Source organism: Heloderma suspectum, chromosome 1 (genome assembly GCF_057233095.1).
Source record: "Heloderma suspectum isolate Gila_16-S chromosome 1, 16-S_ref, whole genome shotgun sequence".
NCBI lineage: Eukaryota > Metazoa > Chordata > Lepidosauria > Squamata > Helodermatidae > Heloderma > Heloderma suspectum.
In genome coordinates, this window is record NC_139458.1 from 242,884,204 (window position 1) to 242,904,414 (window position 20,211).

General features: G+C 43.5%; 1 protein-coding gene across 2 annotated transcripts in view; it reads right to left on the reverse strand.

Annotated features, from left to right (window-relative positions):
- Positions 1–9,677: 9,677 nt before the first annotated feature.
- LOC146358874 (cytochrome P450 2K1-like) overlaps positions 9,678–20,211 on the reverse strand; it is a 35,888-nt gene continuing 25,354 nt past the window's right edge. For both annotated transcript variants that reach the window (XM_084822457.1, XM_084822468.1), the window contains 3 exons: positions 13,704–13,888; positions 13,204–13,345; positions 9,678–12,781 (listed from right to left, as the gene is read on the reverse strand). In XM_084822457.1, coding sequence (XP_084678583.1) covers positions 12,597–12,781; positions 13,204–13,345; positions 13,704–13,888 — 512 coding nt within the window. In that variant the 3' untranslated portion in view covers positions 9,678–12,596. The remainder of the gene's footprint in view (positions 12,782–13,203; positions 13,346–13,703; positions 13,889–20,211) is intronic.

A 20,211-nucleotide genomic window follows, 5' to 3' on the forward strand; every position in this document is an offset into this window, starting at 1 on the left:
TTGGATTTCCATGACACGTTGTGCCGAACAGTTTACAGTAACACAACTATGACAAATCATGGTGATGGTTTTCTTCCAAGTAAATGCTTAGGATAGCCTATTAACAAAGGTCATCTTGAACAGATACACACATACATAAAAGATGTCAAAACAGTTTTGACCATGGAAGCAGCCACACCTCCAGCAGCAGCAACATCTAAGGTGTGAGGAGTGCACGCTCTCCATCACCAGCCCCCTAGAGCATTCACCAGGGCCTTTTGAACAACTAAATTCAACTGTTATATTGAATCCTTTTGTGGCCTTCAGCAAGTCAGGTAATCTCCTGGATTGATTTCCCGTTTTAAAAACAATGGTATTCTGTTTACTACGCAGGTCCACTAATGTTTGTATTATGTTCAATAAAACTCTTGGAGGTGTGGGTCTTCCTCAGCCACTCATGGACTGTGCTTTTCTGTCATTAGATTTGCAATTTGTAGAGATCTTTCCCAACAGCTATGGAATCAATTCCACGCATTTTTGTTACGTCAGTTAGGTTATAAGGGGTGTGTGTGTGTGTGTTTTAAGAGTTTTATATGTTTTTCCCCACAAGACTACCACTGCTGTTCATGACTAGGGTGGCGATTGCGGGATGTCCTTTTCGTTTTGGCATAAACTGAAATTAAATAAAGAGTAAATTGAAGGCTGAATAAAGACTGAACTCTTCTCCTGTTGAACCCCTTAAAATATTTTGCTGTTCATGTAACAAAGTTAGCGTAGTTCATTACAGCGGTGGTAGTAACAGATCGTTCTGAGCGGAGCCCCACAGCCTCAAACGCTTTCAGCTCCTGCATGACATTCATTCCTGCCTTGCTTCCACAGCAGGATTGTGCTGGGGCTGTGCTGATCAAGGTGATCATCTACATGATCAAAGACATTGGCAGCAGCTGCTCTAGCGCGCTCTTCTAAGTGGGAGGGGCCACCTTCAGCGGGGCTTTGAAATGGTCGTTCCTGAGAGTGCCAGGACATGGCCACTAGATGCCCCGTTACCAAATTCACCACTGAGCTTCAAAGAAGGGAGGAGGGTTTAACAAAACAAAACAAAACAAAAAAAGAAGCCTCAGCTCGTGCAGATCCTAGCGGCCGCCACTTGCAATTTACTTCTGAGGAGGAGAGGAGGAGGAACTAGCCAGCAGCCGTCTCAGGGAGAGACTCAAAGCTGAGCAGCTGATTTTATTTTGTTGCTTTGCAGCATGCTATGCTTTATGCGTTCATGTGTGTGCAAATAAAGGCTTTTGCCATCCCAACTTGATTTTTGACAGTTCAATCCTATATGAGTAAGCCCCACTGAGTTCAATGGAACTTGTTCCTAAGTAAGTGAGTATAGAATTGCAGCCTAAGAACCTTTTCTGGCCTTTTTGTTTCTCTCCTGATTCCCTGAGGTGGCTAAACAAAGGATTTCTGGCTTGTTGTGTTCAACATACATATGGTTTGTGGGTTGTAAACTTGGCTTGTCCAAAGTGACCTCATTTTTAACCCTTTATGGCATGTTTGATTTGATTCTCCTTTTTGCACTGTGTTCTTGTTTACACCATGCAGTGTATAAAGAAAAACTGCTATGTCACATGGCTTTTCCAACTTGGCTTTGTGTTTCCTCCTCCCTCTCAATCCCCTTTCCTTTTGTGTAAATAAACAGGCTTGTATGCATTTTCAATCAAATTCTAAAATGGCCAGCTGGTTCTGTTTTTCCCCTTAAATTAGATGAGATGCTCTGTTTTAAAATAAGGTAGTGAATCTGTGGTTCAGTAATTGGTGTCTTCTGAAAATTGATTGGCTGATTTGGGGTCAGGGAAAAATAGTTGTGTGGCGCTTTTAGAATTTATTGGTGTTGTAGAGGAAACTTTTCAGACCTTCCCAAGGAACACAGCAGGCTGGGGGTCTTCTGACACTATAAGCCTTTATTAAGCAGAGCATGCTAGTATGGGTAGATTGCACACATGAGCAGATTCTGAACAGAGCGTACTAGCATGGGTGAATCGCACACACGGGAGGTCCACACCTTGGTACAGATAAGCAGTAAGTTATATAGTTTGCAATTTCTTGTTGTGCCACAGCTGTCAGCCAGTCAGATACTGACATGGTAGTGGGGGCTACTGCAGTTGAAACACGTACATACGGGGAACAAAACCTTCCAGCAAAGTTTTCTTATCTACTATCAAAGTAAAACTTTTCTTCCGTTTATTTCCAAGCGTTCACTTTATTATTCAGCTGAACATGTATGGAAAAGAATCTGTGGATTTGCTTAATAAATAATTCTCAGGGTATGTATACCTGGATACAGACAAAGGCATGTTTGGCAACATTAGATTGGATACAAAATCCAACATAAGGTCAGAGAAAATCATTCATTGGCTACTCATCAGGTTCAAGCTTGACTCACACAATCTACATAATCATGCTTACTTTGTCCAGAACTTTTGGCTATGTGAAGTTTCACTTTTAGCTAATGAAGTTTCTTTCACAATTCCCTCCTTTTGGCTAAGCATCTCAGAGGATGCTCAGGCCACACTCTTCAGACCTTCATACTCATTAGCTTCTGTACTTTTCTCATTTCTTTCTTGACTATTTTCTTTTTATTGCTGTTAACTTTATTTGTGCAGATTACACAAATTTACCAGTTTGTCTAAGACAGAGCTTTAAAGAACATAACATAGGTACATCTGCACATGTTCAGAGATTACATTTATATGACAACGGCATAAGCAAAGGGATATTCAGTATACACTTTTTGGAGACAAGCTTATCAGTGGAACAAAAGCACATGTTTTAAGCAACATTAAATTGAAATTTTCTGGTTTAGGGTATATCTTGACTAATAAACAATTTATGGTTATCAGTTCTACATACAAAGCAACTCTTCTTACACTCTGTGCACTGGCTTTCATTAGTTTACTACGCTTTGCAACTTTTTTTATCACACTCTGGTTTTGAAAGACTTCAATTGTTGCTTCTTATCACTATACACTTTCTGCTACTTTTCCACGCTTTTCACTTTTGAGTTCCCACTGGTGACTTTCAACAAAAGTTAACACTTGCTTTAACTATTTAAAAATCTCATTTTCATCATAATCATTTTAGCATATGCACTCTTTCTCAACAAACATTCAGTTTTACTTGCATTCTCTTGTTCAAAGACATCATTCTTTCTGGTAAACATACAAAGCTGAGTCTAAGCTACAATTTTGCCTTCTTCAAGTTGATTGTGTTCATCTAATGTCATGCTGTATGGTATATGCAAACCTTTGTTGTCTTCACGAAGGTAACACTGCATTTGCATGAAGGTGGGGTCTTTTTGGACATCAAAGCTTGTCAGCTGGCTTTTTGTGTAATGGTTACATACAGGCAATGACCTCTACCTTTAATTTCCTTTGGAGTTCAGTTTTTCAAAGCTTTTTTAGGTACAGGTGTCTTGTCTTCCAGTGTTATTAAACAAACAAGGTTCAAAACTGATCAGACAATGATCACATACCCTCTGAGCGTCTCTCTCGCTGGTCACAAAAGGCTTCAAATCATTTTACACTACTTAATCTTTCTTTTCTTTTTTTATGAGGAATTTTCAAAGCATTTTCCATAGCTTGAGTCTTTTATATATCGGTATTTGATTTTTTTACGCTACTAGGCCAGTTGTTATGCGACCGATAGCGATCACCCATGTCCACTTGGTCCACATCTTTGACTTTTTTTGTCTTCTGGTAGCTAGTATTAGGCTTGCTGCTGGACTTTTCTAACGCTGCCAGCAGGGTGGAACCTTACTGGTCTCTTCGGAGGGGCAGGGCATTATTATGGCCCTTTGATGGCATTAGTGAACTACCAAGTAGTTACTAGGGTGCAAACAAGGAGAAGTCCAAACAGGTGAAGTCCAAACTTCTTCTAGCATATATTGGGACATGATGACAAAACAAAAAACAACCAAAACTGCTCCCTCCTTTTGGGAGTATATCGTACAAAGTCTTGTGGTATTGTGGGATGAGGGAACATGTTGTCTGGACCAAATTTGGCTTGTTCAGTTAGTACGTTATTGCAAAATTTCTTCAGTTGTCTAACCTGTAGTCATCAGTTCACATAAAAGCATAAAATTTTCTAAGTCTTTTGAGTCTCTACTAGATCTGACGGTCTTGGGATTAGCTGTCTGCATGTCTTGCTTTTGTCTGCTTCAGGTGTAGGATTGCTGGTACTTGTCCTGTGGATCTGGATTCCGAAATCTCTAGTTGGGTCAGCAATTTTGTCTCCTTCTGGGCTGGACAGCCTTGGGTCGCTCCATTTGAGAGCACTGTCTCTGTCCTTTGAGGTCATCACTTTGGGGGCTGGATCAGCTGGTGCTGGCCTTGGTACGGGCACATGTTTACACTGGGAAGCGTGTATCTAGGAGTTAATTCTTGCTAGCTTGACTGCAGTGTGGCAGACCAGTAGTATCTGGTATGGTCTTCTCATAGTTTTAAAGCAAATTTTCTTTGGTGCTTCTTTATGTAGGCTCAGTTTCTGACCTGAAACGGGTAACACTGTTTGCTCACTGGTTCAGACGGGTGTGCGTTCTTAACCTGTGAACAAAAATTACTGACAGCATACAAAATTACTGACAGCATACCCGACAATATTTGACTATTTCACTTTGGGCTAATTTTAAACCAGATACAGTGGGCGGTGCAGTGAGTGTTCTTATTAGGTTTCTTGTAATGATTTCATAAGGACTTAGTCCATGTTCTCTGCTTGGGGTAGCTCTGCTTGGGGTAGCTCTCATGGCCATTAAAGCTACTGGAAGAATCTTGATCTATTTTAGTCTTGTATCTGAACTTAGTTTTGTAGTTTTTGTTTTTCAATACTCTATTTACTCTTTTAACATTTCTTAAACTTTACTTAACCAGAAAACAAATAGTTACTAAAATGTATTTATAGCCAGCCTGCTTTGGCATCTGAATGAAGTCTATTTACAAATACAGGAAGGGTCCTTCTGGCAAACCCTGTATCCACGCGCCACCTTTACAGACTTGCCTATGTTGTAGGCTTGGCAGGTGGGGCAATGTGCACAGATTCAGGCTGCAGTTGAAAGAAAATTTGGAGCATACCAAACATTAAGGCAACACAATCATGAGGTTCACTTTCATCTTGAAGAGGGAGAAAAGTAATGGGGTTTACTGGGTTACTGGAAGCTCCTTGAGAGAATTTAGGAATCCCTCAGAATCCATAAATCTCTTGGGGTGGACCAACTTAAAGGGGGTCTGATGCCACAAGACAAAACTTCACTGGAAAATTGTTTGACCATGACAGTCGGGCTATTGTAACCACACTTCCACCACTGTCAGACCATCCTCTTACCCCCAGGGGCAAGGATTAAATCAAGGATATGTCCTGCACTGTGTGTTGACGTGATGACACATTGAGACAGCCCCACAATTGCCATGGAGGCTATGAAGTCCTGAGCTGGACCACTGAAGGCAGCCTTGGCGTGGATGTTGAAATGCCCTAGAACAATTGTCCTGGAGGATCTCCAATGCTACAACCAAGATCACTACAACCAACTCAGTCAGAGGAGCTGTTGGGCAGCAAGGTGGATGGTACACCAACAGCAATTACCATCTGTCTCTCTGGTCCAACACCAGACGCAGGGCTGCAAAGCCCACCCCATAGTGGAGAGGTTTCCTGGGGAGCAAGATGGAACTCCAGTCTTAGTTGATGCTGCACTGTGTACTGAAATGGGCAATTCTGGTTCAGATCAACCTCGCCCAGCTTACCCACCCAGGTCACAGTAATATACATCAGGTCAGCTGTCTTATCCACAATCAATCATGAATGAGTTCAATCTTATTATGAACTGAGTTGGCATTACACAACAGCACACCAGACTAGAGGGCTGGGTAGTTGAGCAGCCTGGTATCTGAGAGATGGAGGGGAGATCAGAAGGAGGAATGACCTGCAAGTATTCATACCCCTGTCTTCTCTGATGACCAATACTCCCCCCCCCCGCACCATATCTTCCTTAGTCCGTGGTCACAGTAATAGTTGTGCCACCATCAGTCTCTCCTGTGCCCAAGCCCATCCTTATCCAACCTTCCACTCACTCAATACAACAAATTGATACAATACCCACTCACTACTACACACCTATACCTCATAAACCATCACTCAGTCACATTAACACCCATTTACCTGAATACAAGGGCAAGGGCCACCCCTCTAACACCTTGGCCAATTTGGTTGTTTAGAGTCTTTGGTGGGGGGATTGGTGCCTGATTATGTGCCTGGGAGATGGTTTTGGGAGGTGGGCCAAGTAGGAAAGGGGAATACAGCCCAGACAGTTAATGGCTGTGCTGTTTTCCAGCCCTCCCCTCCACCCACAGGTTTCAGCCTGTCCTTGCATCTCTGGATGCTGCTCTTAAATGCCAGATCAGTGCATAGTAAGATCTCCCTCATCCATGATCTAATAGTGGATGAAGCAGTTGATCTGGCATGTATAAATGAGCCATGGTTGGGTGAATAGGGAGGAGTTAGTCTCTCCCAGTTGTGCCCACCAGGGTACTTGCTTCAGCATCAGGGTTGGCTTGAGGGCTGGGGAGAGGGGGTTGCCATGGTCTGGAATTCTCTCTCTCCAGGCTCCCTGTCCATATGACTACTAGTCTGAAGAGTTGGGCCAGCAGGACAGATTGGGGATTCTGCTAGTGTACTGCCCACCCTGCTACCCAGGGTCTCCCTACCTGAGCTGACAGAAGTGGTTTCAGATGTGATGCTGAGGTCTCCCAGGCTGCTGGTTTTGGCGGACATCAACATTCATGCTGAGGACACCTTGTCTGGGGTGGCTCAGGATTTCATGGATTCCATGACAACCATGGGATTGTCCCAACATGTCATTAGCCTAACACATGTAGCAGGGCACACTTTAGCCCTGGTTTTTCAGCTGGTCATGGGGAAAGTGATTGTCAGGATTGCCCCTGTTGCCTTCTGAATCCTCCAATAGCCAGAATCAACACTCAGACAAAAGGGTTGCTTTCCAAGGCTTTAATTCCATTCAGCCTAATGAAGCTTACAGATGCTAATTGCCTGAGACTCAGAGGAAATTCAAAGGAACAGCCTACCAGGGGTTTCTAAGGGTTAGGATGTCAGTTGGTCTCCATTTGGGGAAAAGCGCGGCAACTCTCTGAACTGAAGGAGTAGGAGGGGAGGGTCTCCCCCTCTCCCATGGGGCCTCGGGGCACAGCTGTTGACATTGAGCCAATCGGGCTGAGCACCTGAGCTCGGCTCCCGCAACTTCTCTCTTGTGCCTGCGCCTTGCGTCTAAAAGCTCAAGTTGTCCCTCCCTTTCCATGCCAGTGTCACTGTTGCTCCCAGAAATGTGAGCGGGGTGGGGGCTCCCCCTCCAGCTGCATCTCTGAAATTTGAGAGTTCCTCTCCCATGGATTGTATCTCCTCCTCAGAATCAGAGCTGCTCTGGGACTCTATGGGGTCAGATCCAACCCTGACAGTGATCTGAACATGGGGGGCTTTGCATCAGTCCCTTTATCATGGTCAGATCACTGCCTGATGAGGTTTAGACTTACAATGGCTTTTCCCCTCTACAAGGGTGGGGGACCTATTAAGATGGTCCCCTCCCAGAGGCTAATAGATCTAGATGGGTTGCAGAGGGCTCTACAGGGTTTTCCAGCTGATAAGGCTGGCACTCCTGTCAAAAACCTGGTCAATGTGGAATGCAGAAAAACCTGTGGAATGCAGAAATGGCCTGGCCAGTTGACACGGTTGTTCCTGAGCGCCCTCTCCACAGTAGGGCTTGTACAGCTCCATGGTATCCCTGGAGCAGAGAGCGATGAAACAAAATAGGAGATGGCTTGAGTTCAGATGGAGGAAAACTCCCAGCAGATGTAGTTGAACATTGGTGAGTGCCTATATTCAAGCATATCCAAGCACAGTGAAGGCAGCAAAAAAAATATCTCTGCCTGTATGGATTCCTTTGTGTGCTGCCCAGTGGAGCTTTTCAGGGTTGTCCATGCTGCCACTGAGGACACAGTGGAACCATCAGAGGCCTGCTGTGATATGCTTGCAAGGCACTTCCAAGATAACATTTCTTGTATCCATTGTGGCTTCAATTCCAGTGTTATAGCATGTGAATCAAGTGAGGTATCCAGTGCACAGTCTTGTCCAGTTTTATTGGATGAGATTCAATTGGTGCAGGTCAAGATGTTGACAGTGTGCTTAGACAGGTTTGGATAGGTTTGAGCAACCACTTCCGTTTTGGATCCTTGCTCCTCTTGGCTTATAAAAACTGGCAGGGAGGGAACAGCCAGAGAGACCAGGGAGGTGATTAATGCCACCTTGTGAGAGGGAAGGAGGCGGTGATAAGACCACTCCTGAAGAAATCTTCCCTGGATCAAGAACATCTTGTCAACTTTAGGCCAGTGGCAAATGTTCCTTTCCTGGGCAAGCTCCAGACTTTCTTGGATGAGACTGATTATCTGCACCTATTTCAGTCGGTTTCAGGTCAGGTTTTGGCACTCACCCGAAGGAGCAGGTTTGTAGCTTGGGGGTTCTCCTGGGGGAATAACCTCTTGGGAGTTATATTTTCTCTCTCTCCTTCCTGCTTTCAGATTTGTATGTTACCTGCTGGATGAGAGTGAGGGGGAAGGAATTACATAGGCTAGGCTTCTCTGAGGAAGCTGTGGGCAGTTATGGGCTTGAGAAGGCCCAATTTCTTGTTGTTCAAAGACTGACAGACTTAGATCTATAGTATCTGAGAACTTCTGCAAATAAAGCTTGTTCTTCATTACTCTATACTAAATATCATAGAATCATAGAATAGTAGGGTTGGAAGGGGCCTACAAGGCCATTGAGTCCAACAAATATAATAATTTTTAAAATTATGGAACTACTGCAGCTCCATATCTGTACACATTAACCATTCCAAAGTATAGGAGAGCTTTTACTCTTGCCTATTTCAATGTGCTGCCATCGGCACTATTAAATGAATGATTTAGTAAGGTCCCGGTTCGTGAACAGACATGTCCCTGTGGTGCTGGAGGAACAGAATTGGCTGAACACATTCTCCTATATTGTAACTTCTATAGGCAATACAGAGAAAGGCTGCTTTCCCCACTCTTAACAGCCTTCCCAGGAAGTAGCTCCACCACTTTGGTATCCACTTGTTTCCGAGATGCGTTTTCTTGGGTCACTGGAAGGGTTGCCAGGTTTTTATGATTTTAATGCAAACTAGGAAAAAGTTGTTGTTACTTGCTTGAGAGAAGGAATCTCCTAAATTGTATTTTGTTACTGTACTAATTTTAACTGTTTTATGTTTTATATTGACTTCACTGGTCTGTGACCATAATAAATGAATTAAAACATATTGTAACTATTTGAGCTGTTTAAATTATTTTAAATTTTGTATGTTAACAATTATATAGTACGTTTTTATTATCTTACATTTGTATTTGTGGTTTGTAATTTTTGTGAACGGCCCAGAGAGCTTTGGCAATTGGGCGGTATAGAAATGAAATAATAATACACAACACAATCTCAGCAATTCCAAATAGGACTATCCCAAAAGGACTATACTGACACTTTATACAACAACAGTAAGCCAAGGCTAAGTCAAGCCTTCACTCACCCTCCTCATAACATCATGACCCCATCCATACAATCATTCACAATTACACGAACTTGCTCATTCAGTGGGTACTCATTTATTAGAGCATATTATACTCACATTGGAACAGCAGTATTGGTTTACAGGCACAATTCAAAGTTCTTTGACAGATCATAGGCTTTGACAGATCATAGAATCATAGGGTTGGAAGGGGCTTACAAGACCATCGAGTCCAATCCCCTGCTCCGTGCAGGAAGCCTGATTCCCAGGCGGTCTCCCATCCAAGTACTAACCAGGGTTGACCCTGCTTAGCTTCCAAGATCAGACAAGATCAGCCACATCTAGCCCTTTGCTTGATAGGTCTGTTTGGCTCTTTCTCTCCCGGCTTGTCAAAACAAGTCAAAAGTTGTTTCACCTAGGCAGTCATTTAACCTGCTGGGTTGAAATTTATAGTAGCTGAATCCCTTGTTTTTACATTATTCCATCTGCTGCCTCTGCCTTTTATTGGTTTATTGATATTCGTCTATTGCTTTTTGGATCTTTTATTTTAAAATTGTTATCTTTCCTAAGAACAGATATATAGTGGGGAAAAAACACTTCTTCTGAGACTGCTTATAGTCTGACTTTTCCAGCTTACTTCGTCTCTATTACTGACCTGTTTCCACAACTGCACTGGGTCCGTTATCATAGTCCTGCCCATGGGGCATGTAGCCCAGCCTTTGTGGGGTGTCGCTCTGACCTCAGTGACCCAAACCTTTCCCTCCCTGTTTTCCAGAAGTTTCATCGCTGTTTTGGAGCAGGATGCCGTGGGACCAACTTTTACAACATCATTGAAAATAAGCACTAGAACACAGCTCATGACCCCAGTCAAGGGGTGTTTTCTCCCATTGTGCTGAACGAGGCTTTCCCTGTCAATGACCACAGAAATGACAGAGAAGCCCATCAATCGACATGGCACATATCAAAGCCCACAATTCCATTAATGCGATTAAGTGTGACCTAGAGGCTCCGGTCCATTGCCTTAGGACATAACTCCTTCACAGCTTCCATATAGAGAACCTGTGCATTAAAATGGGGGCTGGTTTCAGTCTCTTTCCCGCAACATACCCATTAGTATCTCCTCAGAAGTAACTTCCATTGTGGTCGATGAGACTTGCCTTTGAATGCCCACATCAGAACTTACAGAGATCCCCCCTCAATTGAAATGGCACACATTAAAGCCCAATTCCTTAAGTGCGATCAAGCAACCAAGCAGGATCTTGAGGCTCTGATGAATTGCCTTCGGAAGAAAGCACTTCACAGCTTTGTTATAGATAACCTGCGGGTTACAATGGGGGCTGCTTTCTGTCTTTGTGTTTACTACTCTCTTTCCTACAACTAACCCATTAGTGTCTCCTCAGAAGTAACTCCCATTGTGGTCAATGAGGTCCTCTGGGTTAAAATGGGGGCTGGTTTCCCTCTTTGAGTTCTCCCCCCCTTTTCTCAGCAGAAGCATATGTGTGTCTACTCAGAAGTAACTCCCATTGTGCTCAATGAGGCTTGCTCCTGAAATGCAGGTTTCTCTGGACTTTCAGGGGAAAGGAGATGGGGGGGGAGAGACGGGGGAAGCCTCTCTTCACAGCAAAGCTGATTCCTCTTTAAAAATTTGGCACTCCTCCACTAGCTTTTCCTTCTGTTGTCCTGGAAGCACCGCAGAGGAGGTGGGAACACTGATGAGGTAATCAGACCCAAGCCAGACTCCACTCAGCCATCAAGAAAATAATTCGATTAGAGCTCAGTGGAAACAGCACAGGGCCTCAGGCTACAGCGATGATAAGCCGAGACTTTAAGGGCTGTGGAAATTGGAAAAGGAGCAGATGCGATTGGGGAAACATCGCAACAAAGTGGCAAACAAAGCGAAGCCAATAGTGTGGAAACGTGCCCTTGGTTATTGTTTTGAACCTTGGTAGCTCCTGTACAGCTAGGAGTAGCAACAGTGGGTGGAGCTTCTGCTAAGTGTCCAGTTCTGTGTGTGATAAATAAAGGACAGTTGTGTTTGAGGCCTGCTGAGTCTTACAGTCATTCCCTCTACCTATACAACAGGAACATTCTGAGATTTTTAATTTTTCCCACTTGTAGCTGTGTGCAACCAAAAAATATGCCAAAGTGTTTCTAGGTGTTGTAGAAGTAAATTAGTCCTGCTGTTTAATATATGGCAGCATCTAATGCAACCAACATGTAGGAATTTTATATAACCCATTTCAATATTCTGTCACACATTATCGTAAATAAGATACAGAACTTGTAAGGGCTGAGGTCCTCTAAAATAGGCACAGGCTTGGTTTTCAACTGCTGGAGTTAGCAAGCAGAAGCAAATTTAATCTCCATCCCAATGCTGCCTGAAAGCTCAACATTGTACTTTGTTCCATAGCAGTGAATGGTCTTATATGTATTTCTTAGGAGGTAATATCAAAGTTAAGGCAGTATTGATGCTCAAATACATTAGACAGCTAGTAAATGGGGTAAGAAGATCCAAGTGCATTACTTATTTGTGAAACACTCCCGTTGTGAAACTGACTTGTGAAAAAGTCCCTTGAGAAAGAGTGGCGTACAAAACATTAACTAATGGAAATTATAGAGGGTTTTTGTCTACATGGCGGATAAAATGACTGTTCTCTTCATCTCAAATACTCTGTCACTGGATCCCACTTGGACATAATCAGTAGTTGAGCTGTGGTTTGAAAACATCTATAATGTGTGAATACAAGAAACCGGTTTTGTTGGTTGTTATTTATGCAGCAAATGGGACTGAGGTCCAATTTTTAAGCTAAGCTGTTTCTCAATACTAGGTTTATAGGACTCGGCAGAATGGCTCATGGGATACTTAAGATTTGTGACAAAGGTTGAGCCAATTCCACCAAGGCATTGTTACACCTAAATGTCCTTGCAGGGCAACAGCGTACAGAAAAGCTCACAGATGCCCAGATGGAGGCTAAGCAATGCAGCACCTTGAGTCTTATGAATGTGGCAGAACACACATGTTGTAGGGCATTGGAGGTGCTGCAAACCCAATTCCAGGGGTAAGGTCCAAGTCTTCAGCTGTTCCGGGGGCTGGCTGGAAGGTGAATCTCTGCAGGAGGCTTGTAAAGAATAGGAAGAGCTCCATTTTGGCAAGGGTCTCACCTGCACATATTCTCCGACCTACAACAACAGAGAGATAGCAGAGAAACTGAGTTTATTAGCTCCTTAAGAACTTTTCATACTGCTTTTTCATGACACATTGCTCCAAACCTTAAAAAAAAGGGAGAGAGAAATAATGAGTTTCATCCAAGTCAATGTTCTTAGGATGGCCTATTAATGAAGCTCATATTGGATACATGCAAATATGCATTAAAGATGTCAAACAGTTGTGATTATTGAAACAGCTAGGACTCCAGGAGCAGTAGCAACATCTAAAGTCTGAGAAGTGGACATCTTCTATCATCATCCCCCAGCTCCCAGAACATTCATAACTCACCATTGTCTGTTGTTATATACTCATGCTCACATTGTCAGCCACCTTGGAGGCCTGTTTCTAGGCCAAAGGATGGGATATGAATATTTTAAAACAATCAGTATGTTACCTGCAGAGAAAGGCATGAACGCATCTCTCTTTACAAACTTTCCTTCAGAGTCAAGAAAATGCTCCGGATAGAATTTATGTGGCTTCTCCCATTGAGATTCATCATGCAGCACAGAGGACAGCAATGGAATGATGTAAGTTCCCTGCCAAGCCAAAGCAAAGTGTGAATTAAAAATGAATATGGCCCATTAAGCACATGGAAATGGTATAATCCTGAAAAGAAAATGTAAAAATCCACTCCAAATACTGATATGAGAATTCCAATGTAGGGGAGATAGGCTTTGAGTTCCTCAGACAGTAAAATGCTGACATTTCAAAATCTTTAAGTCAAAGATATGAAACAAATCAATAGGATTTAGACATGTTTATCTGACTGAAACTGATGATCTACATCTTCTGAACATAGTTTGCTTAAAATGTCATAATGTAATAAATAGATCGGTCATAAGCAGCTGAGCGGAGATGAAAAAGCTAACAATGCAATTAAATCAAACTGATCACCTTTGGAATGAAGTAGCCTTTAAGAGTAACATCCGTTGTGGTTGCGTGCGGTAAATTTGTTGGGACAATAGCAGCAAATCTCTGAATTTCATGGATAACTGCATCTGTGTATGGCATTTTTGTTCTGTGTTCAATCCTTGGCTGAGCAGACCCAATAACTTTTTTAATTTCTTCTAGGACTTTATCTGGGAAAACAAAACAATCTTTTTACTAAGATAAACTCCATGGTTTTGCATTTTGCTCCTCTCCAAATAGTGTATTTTGGTTTCATTTTTCTAAAACAATGATGAGGGGGGATGGGGGATGGAGTACAGTTGAATGACTGAAGGCTCCATCTTTTAATCTTAGAGCATGTTTTACTGGGGCACCAATCGCTAGGGATGGCAGAGAATTCCGCCACGGATCTTGGTGAGGCCGAATGCCAGTGCATTCACACCCCCGAAATCTGTGTTGGAATGGCCTGCCACCCCCCCGCCCCCCTGCGGATCCCCGACGAGACTTACCTGGGGCGGATCTTCTGGGCGGCGGCGGCGGCTCCGGCAGTGGCTTCGGTGGCTGGTCTTCCGACCGGCTGCCGCCGCCACCATTTCCAGTCTTGGTAAAAAAAAAAAAAAAAACGTGATAGGCTATGTAAAGATTTATGTAGCCTATCATGGCTGGGTGGGTTTAAAAAAACACACACACCCGCGTACGCAAATGGCGACGGCTACGGGCGCTGCCATATGCGTTCCTTCTTTTTGGCCGTCTTAGTCTATGTAAATATTTATGTAGACTATGGCGGTGAAAAGAAAGGGGAACGCAAATAGCGTAGCGGGCGCTATTTGCGTCCCCTTTTGATTCGCCGTTTTGGCCTACATAAAGATTTATGTAGGCTAAAATGGGGAATCGAAAAGGGACGCAAATAGCGCCCGCTACGCTATTTGCGTTCCCCTTGATTTTTGCCATCATAGTCTACGTAAATATTTACGTAGATTAAGACGGCCAAAAAGAAGGAACGCAAATGGCGGCGGCCGTAGCCACCGCCATTTGCGTACATGGGTTTTGTTTTTTGTTTTTTACCCAGAACCCTCCGCGGCCGGAAATCCAGCTGCGGACGGCTCTGGGCTGGGCTGGGCCTGGCCGGCTGCTCCGCGGAGCTGCCGTGGAGCACAGCCGGCTGTTCGAGGATTCTGGGGGGGAGGAACGGAGCGCCTCCCCCCCGTCGAAGATTCCAGAGGGAGGGACGGAACGCCTCCTCCCCCACCATAAACATAATCCGCGAACAGGTAAGTCACTTTCGTACATCCCTACCAATCGCTGTGCTTTGTGGTGGGGGGATCGAGTTCTGATATATATTTTCTCTTCCTCCCATTTTTCTCAGTTTGTTCACTCTGTAACAAGCAAATAGTAAGCGAGAGGTTTTTTTGTTAGGTGGGGTGTGGTCAGGTGGCTTCAAGTTTTGTCAGGTCATTGACTGACTTTCTCAGTCATTCTCTGTTATTCTATGTGTGTGTGTTCATGTAGAATTGGACAGTGAATCTACCTTCCCCTCCCCCAGTTAGGGAAAAGAAATTAAATACTTTGTTTGAATTTAGTTCCTGCAGTTTTGTGTGTGCATGTGCATGTGTGTCAATTATGTTGGTATTATATCTATATTTGTCTTTTGTCTGTGTCTTGCCTTGGTTTTTCTTGTGAGGCAGGCAGTTCATCAAACCTTAGTTTATTCCCTTTAGGAATTTGGAAAACTCTTATTTATTCCCAATCCATTTTGGTTGTGTTCTCCTTTCATTCCTAGTATTTTGCACTACATTTTGCACTACATCAATATATTTGTTGTTGTTGTTTCCCAGCTTTTCTCCCGAAATTCCTTCATTCCTTTATTTGATTTGTCCCCTGCCTTTCTACCAAAAAATGGCACTCAAGGCGACTTACAGGCAGAATTAAAATTGATTAAAATTATAAAACAATACATTAAAACACAATAAAAACATAACATTTTTTACAGAATAAAAATAGCACCCAACCCAATTGAACAAGTTACAGGCCAAAGGCCTTCTTGAATAAAGCAGTCTTTGACTGTTGGCAGAGGGGCAGCAGTGAGGGAGTGACCCTAGCCTCCTTTGGGAGGGAGTTCCACAGCCTGGGAGCAGCCACTGAAAAGGCCCTCTCTCATGTCACCATGAAACATGCCTCTGAAGGTGGAGGTCTCAAAAGAAGGGACTCCCCAGAAGATCTTAAGAACTGGGCAGACTTGTATGGTGGTCTTTATAATTCCTGCAGTGTGTGTCTTGCTTTGTCTTGCAGTTATTGGAGGCAGGCACTTCAGTCCAACATGCCTTCCCCCCCTTATGAATTTGGGGAAAAATAAATGTGCATTTTGCATAATTTGTATTACATCATGTTTAGACATGATGATAGTAGTAATGGGAAATTATAGAGTTAAATATTGTCTCCAGTTATTATGGGTTAGAGTTTAGACTCCACCCCTTCAGCTTGTGTTTGTGATTACTTTCATTTTCCTATTTAGTTCAGAGTTGGTTGTTCCTCAATAAATAGCCTCTTGTTGTTTGGGCCTGCAAGTGAGCACTCTGTTTCATTTTATACTGCGTAATGGAGAACTTAACAGTGGTGATGAGAAAAATCAGATCATGCCAGTTTATGGAAAAATAGAGGAATTTAACCCAGAAACAGAAGAATGGCAACAATATGTGGAAAGACTAGGCCACTATTTTCGTGCTAATGAAATCACTGAAGAAGACAAACAAAAGGCGATATTCCTCAGTGTTTGTGGCAGTAAAACTTACTCCCTTTTAAGAAGTTTAGTGCACCCTCAAAAGCCGGGGGATAAAAGTTTGGCAGAGTTACAAAAGATTTTGTCTGATCTTCCAAGGCCAAGCATAATTGTGGAACGTTTCAAATTCCATAATAGGAAGAGGAAGGAAAGGGAATCTATATATTGAGTATATAGCTGATTTCAAAAAGCTTATGGAACAATGTTCTTTTGGAAATACTATTGAGGAGATGCTGAGAGATAGATTTCTGTGTGGAGTTGGTGATATTAAAATGCAGAAGCATTTACTGGCTGATGGGAAGCTGACCTGGGATAAAGCTGTAGAAGTAGCAACAGCCATGGAAGCAGCAGTGAAAAGTGTACAGGATTTGCATCTTGAAAATAAAGACACTCAACATGAGTCTATAAACCAGGCGTACAGCCCACAACAGAGGCTTGGAGATCTGAAGAAGTGTTTTTGGTGTGGAGGAATGCATTCATCCTCTGTTTGCAGACACAGAACGTCCGAATGCTATAAATGCAGAAAAACTGGGCATTTAGCAAGAAGTCGCAAAGGGTGTTATCAGGCTGCACAACCAAGTCAGGCTAAAGGACAGGCAAGGAAACAAAAGCTTACCATGTACAAGAGGACTGGGGAGAGGAAGGAGATGAAGAGGTCCACACTGTTTACTGTGTAATGGAAAAAAAAGTGGAGTCTCATAAAGTAACTGTACAGTTCAATAAGCATCTAGTAAGCATGGGAATTGATACTGGTGCATCTGTTATATTAGTCAGTGAAGAGACTTATCAACAATGTAAAGGAGGCCTGAGTACACTGGCCAAGACAAAAGTGAAATTAAGGACTTATACTGGGGAAAATATCCCAGTCCTAGGATCAGTAAGCATTCCAGTCACATACAAAGGAAAGGACAGCATAAAGGCTTAGAGGCTGTAGTAGTAAAGGGAGAAAAGCCAAGCTTGTTTGGTAGAACATCGCTGAAGGTACTGAGACTAGACCGGGACCAAATCCGCAAGGCTGAGGTACAGAAATGATTAGACCTACACAAAATTCTGGGGGCACACCCTAAAATATTCCAAGAGGGGTTAGGTACAGTGAAAGGAATAAAGGCCAGGATTTATATCCAGGAGGGCAGCTAGCGTAAGTATTATAAAGCCCGAGCAGTGCCCTATGCTCTCAGAGAGAGAACCGAATCAGAATTGGACAGTGTGGAACAAGAGGGCATCATTTCCCCTGTACAATTTTCTGAATGGGCAACACCTATAGTACCTGTGGGTAAGTCTGATGGGAACATCTGCATCTGTGGGGACTATAAATCACAATTAATTAAGTTTCTAAACTAGACAGTTATCCCATCCAAAGAACTGAGGACTTGCTAGCCATGCTTGGAGGAGCCCTACATTTTAGCAAGTTGGACATGTCCCAGGCGTACCAACAGATGGAACTGGAGGAGGACTGCAAGAAGTTCACCACAATTAATATGCACAAAGGATTATACCAGTACAACAGATTGCCTTATGGAGTTTCATCAGCGCCAGGCATATTCCAAAGGACCATAGAAAACTTCTTAAAGGAGATCCCAGGAGTGGTGGTGAGGATTGATGATATTCTCATCAAAGGCAAAAGTGATCAAGACCATCTCTCAACCCTCAAGACAGTATTTCAGAGACTGGAAGAAGCAAGGATACATTCAAAACAAAACATAATGCTTTTTTATGAAGCCCGAAGTTCAGTATGTAGGTTTTAAGATGGATAAGGAGGGAATTCATACCATGGCAGACAAAGTAGTTTCAATTGAAAAGGCACCAGCCCCACAAAATACATCAGAACTTCAGGCACACCTAGGGATGTTGAATTATTATCATCGATTCCTCCCAATCAATGATAATGGTTAGAACCTTTACACCACCTGTTAAGAAAAGGAACACCATGGCACTGGGGAGATAGACAAAGAGGGTCTTTCCAAGAGTCTAAGATGATACACAAATCTGCAGAATTTTGACCCCACCAAACAAGTTAATTCTGTCCTGTGATGCTTCATCTTATGGACTAGGGGCCGTTCTATCCCATAAAATAGATCCAGCAGAACAATGGCCTATCGATTATGCCTCCAGGACACTAAATAAAGCAGAATGGGCCTATTCTCAGTTGGAAAAGGAAAGCCAAGCTATTATATTTGGCATAAAGAAATTTTTATCAGTATCTGTATGGGAAGCCCTTCACCATCATAACAGACCACAAACCCTTCGTGGGACTATTTAAAGAGAATAAAGCATTATAAGTACAAGTTCCTCTACAAGGCAGGCACTCAGTATGGAAATGTGGATTCTCTCAGCAGATTACCACTTCCAGAATTGGCCCCTTCTAAAGAGTGCCCTGGGAAAGTCTTTGTTAAGAGCATCTGGAGCAGAACCCCATGAAGGCATTCCAGACCAGGAGTTGGACTCAACAAGATCCTGTACTGTCGAGGGTAATACACTAGATCTTACAGGGATGGCCAAAACAAAATCCAGGAGAAGAATTTCATTCCGTCTGGACAAGGAGTACAGAACTGAGCATACAGGATGGCTGCATCATAAGTGGCACAGGAGTTGTGATACCCCTCCCGCCCCAAGGACAACAAAAAGTGCTGAGGGAATTACATGAGGTCCATCCTGGAAGTTCCCAGATGAAAGCTCTAGCTCATAGCTATGCCTGGTGGCCACACTTGGATGAAGACCTGGAAGGAGCACTGCTCCCAATGGCAACTGCATCAGCAGACTCCAGTACAGGCACCCTTGCACCCATGGGAATGGTCAGGGCAGCCTTGGTTTCATTTAAACATAGACTATGTGGGCCCCTATTTAGGGAAGAAGTTTTTGATCCTCATAGATAGGGATGTACAAAAGTCTTACCTGGCTCCGCACCGGGCAATCCGCGGTGGGGGGGGAGGTGCTCCATCCCTCCCCCTGGAATCCTCCCCGGCTGGGTCTGCTCCGTGGTGCCTCCACGGAGCCGCCAGCCGGGGCTGGCCACAGCTGGAGTTCCAGCTGCGGCCGGGTTGCTGCAGCCACAAATGGCGGCCATCATAGCAGCCGCCATTTGCGTCCTTGCAGTCAGCCGTGATAGGCTACGTAAGTATTCACATAGCCTATCACAGTAAAGGCAGCCATGCAAATGGTCATGAATTTAAAGAGTTCCTCAACAAAAATGGGATAAAACGTATTCAGACCTCACCTTATCACCCACAGCTTCCAATGGTCTGGCGGAAAGAGCGGTGAGGACTTTTAAAGACAGGATGAGGGAAATGACTATGGGAAGTTTAGAAGTAAAATTGGCTCACTTTCTCTTGAAATACAGGACCACACCTCAAACCACCACAGGCATGAGTCCTTCCTAACTGCTGATGTGAAGGAGGATGAGGACTTATCTGGATTTACTTTTTCCTGACATGAAGGGAGAAATGCAGAGAAAACAGACCAGTCAAAAATGCCTACATGACTGTTATGCCAAAGAGAGAATCTTTAGGGTACAGGATCCAGTCTTTACAAAAAGCTTCAGTACCCACCAGCCTCGATGGATTCCAGGCAGGATCTAAGAACAAACGGGACCTTTATCATTCAAAGTGGCCATTTCAGAGGGTCGAGTAGTCAGGTGACATCAAGATGCCATCTGCATATGGACAAACACACCAGAAGAACCAGAGCAGTCAGCTGAGGGTAATGAGTTTACACCAGCAGTAGAGCCCAGGGAAGTAATTG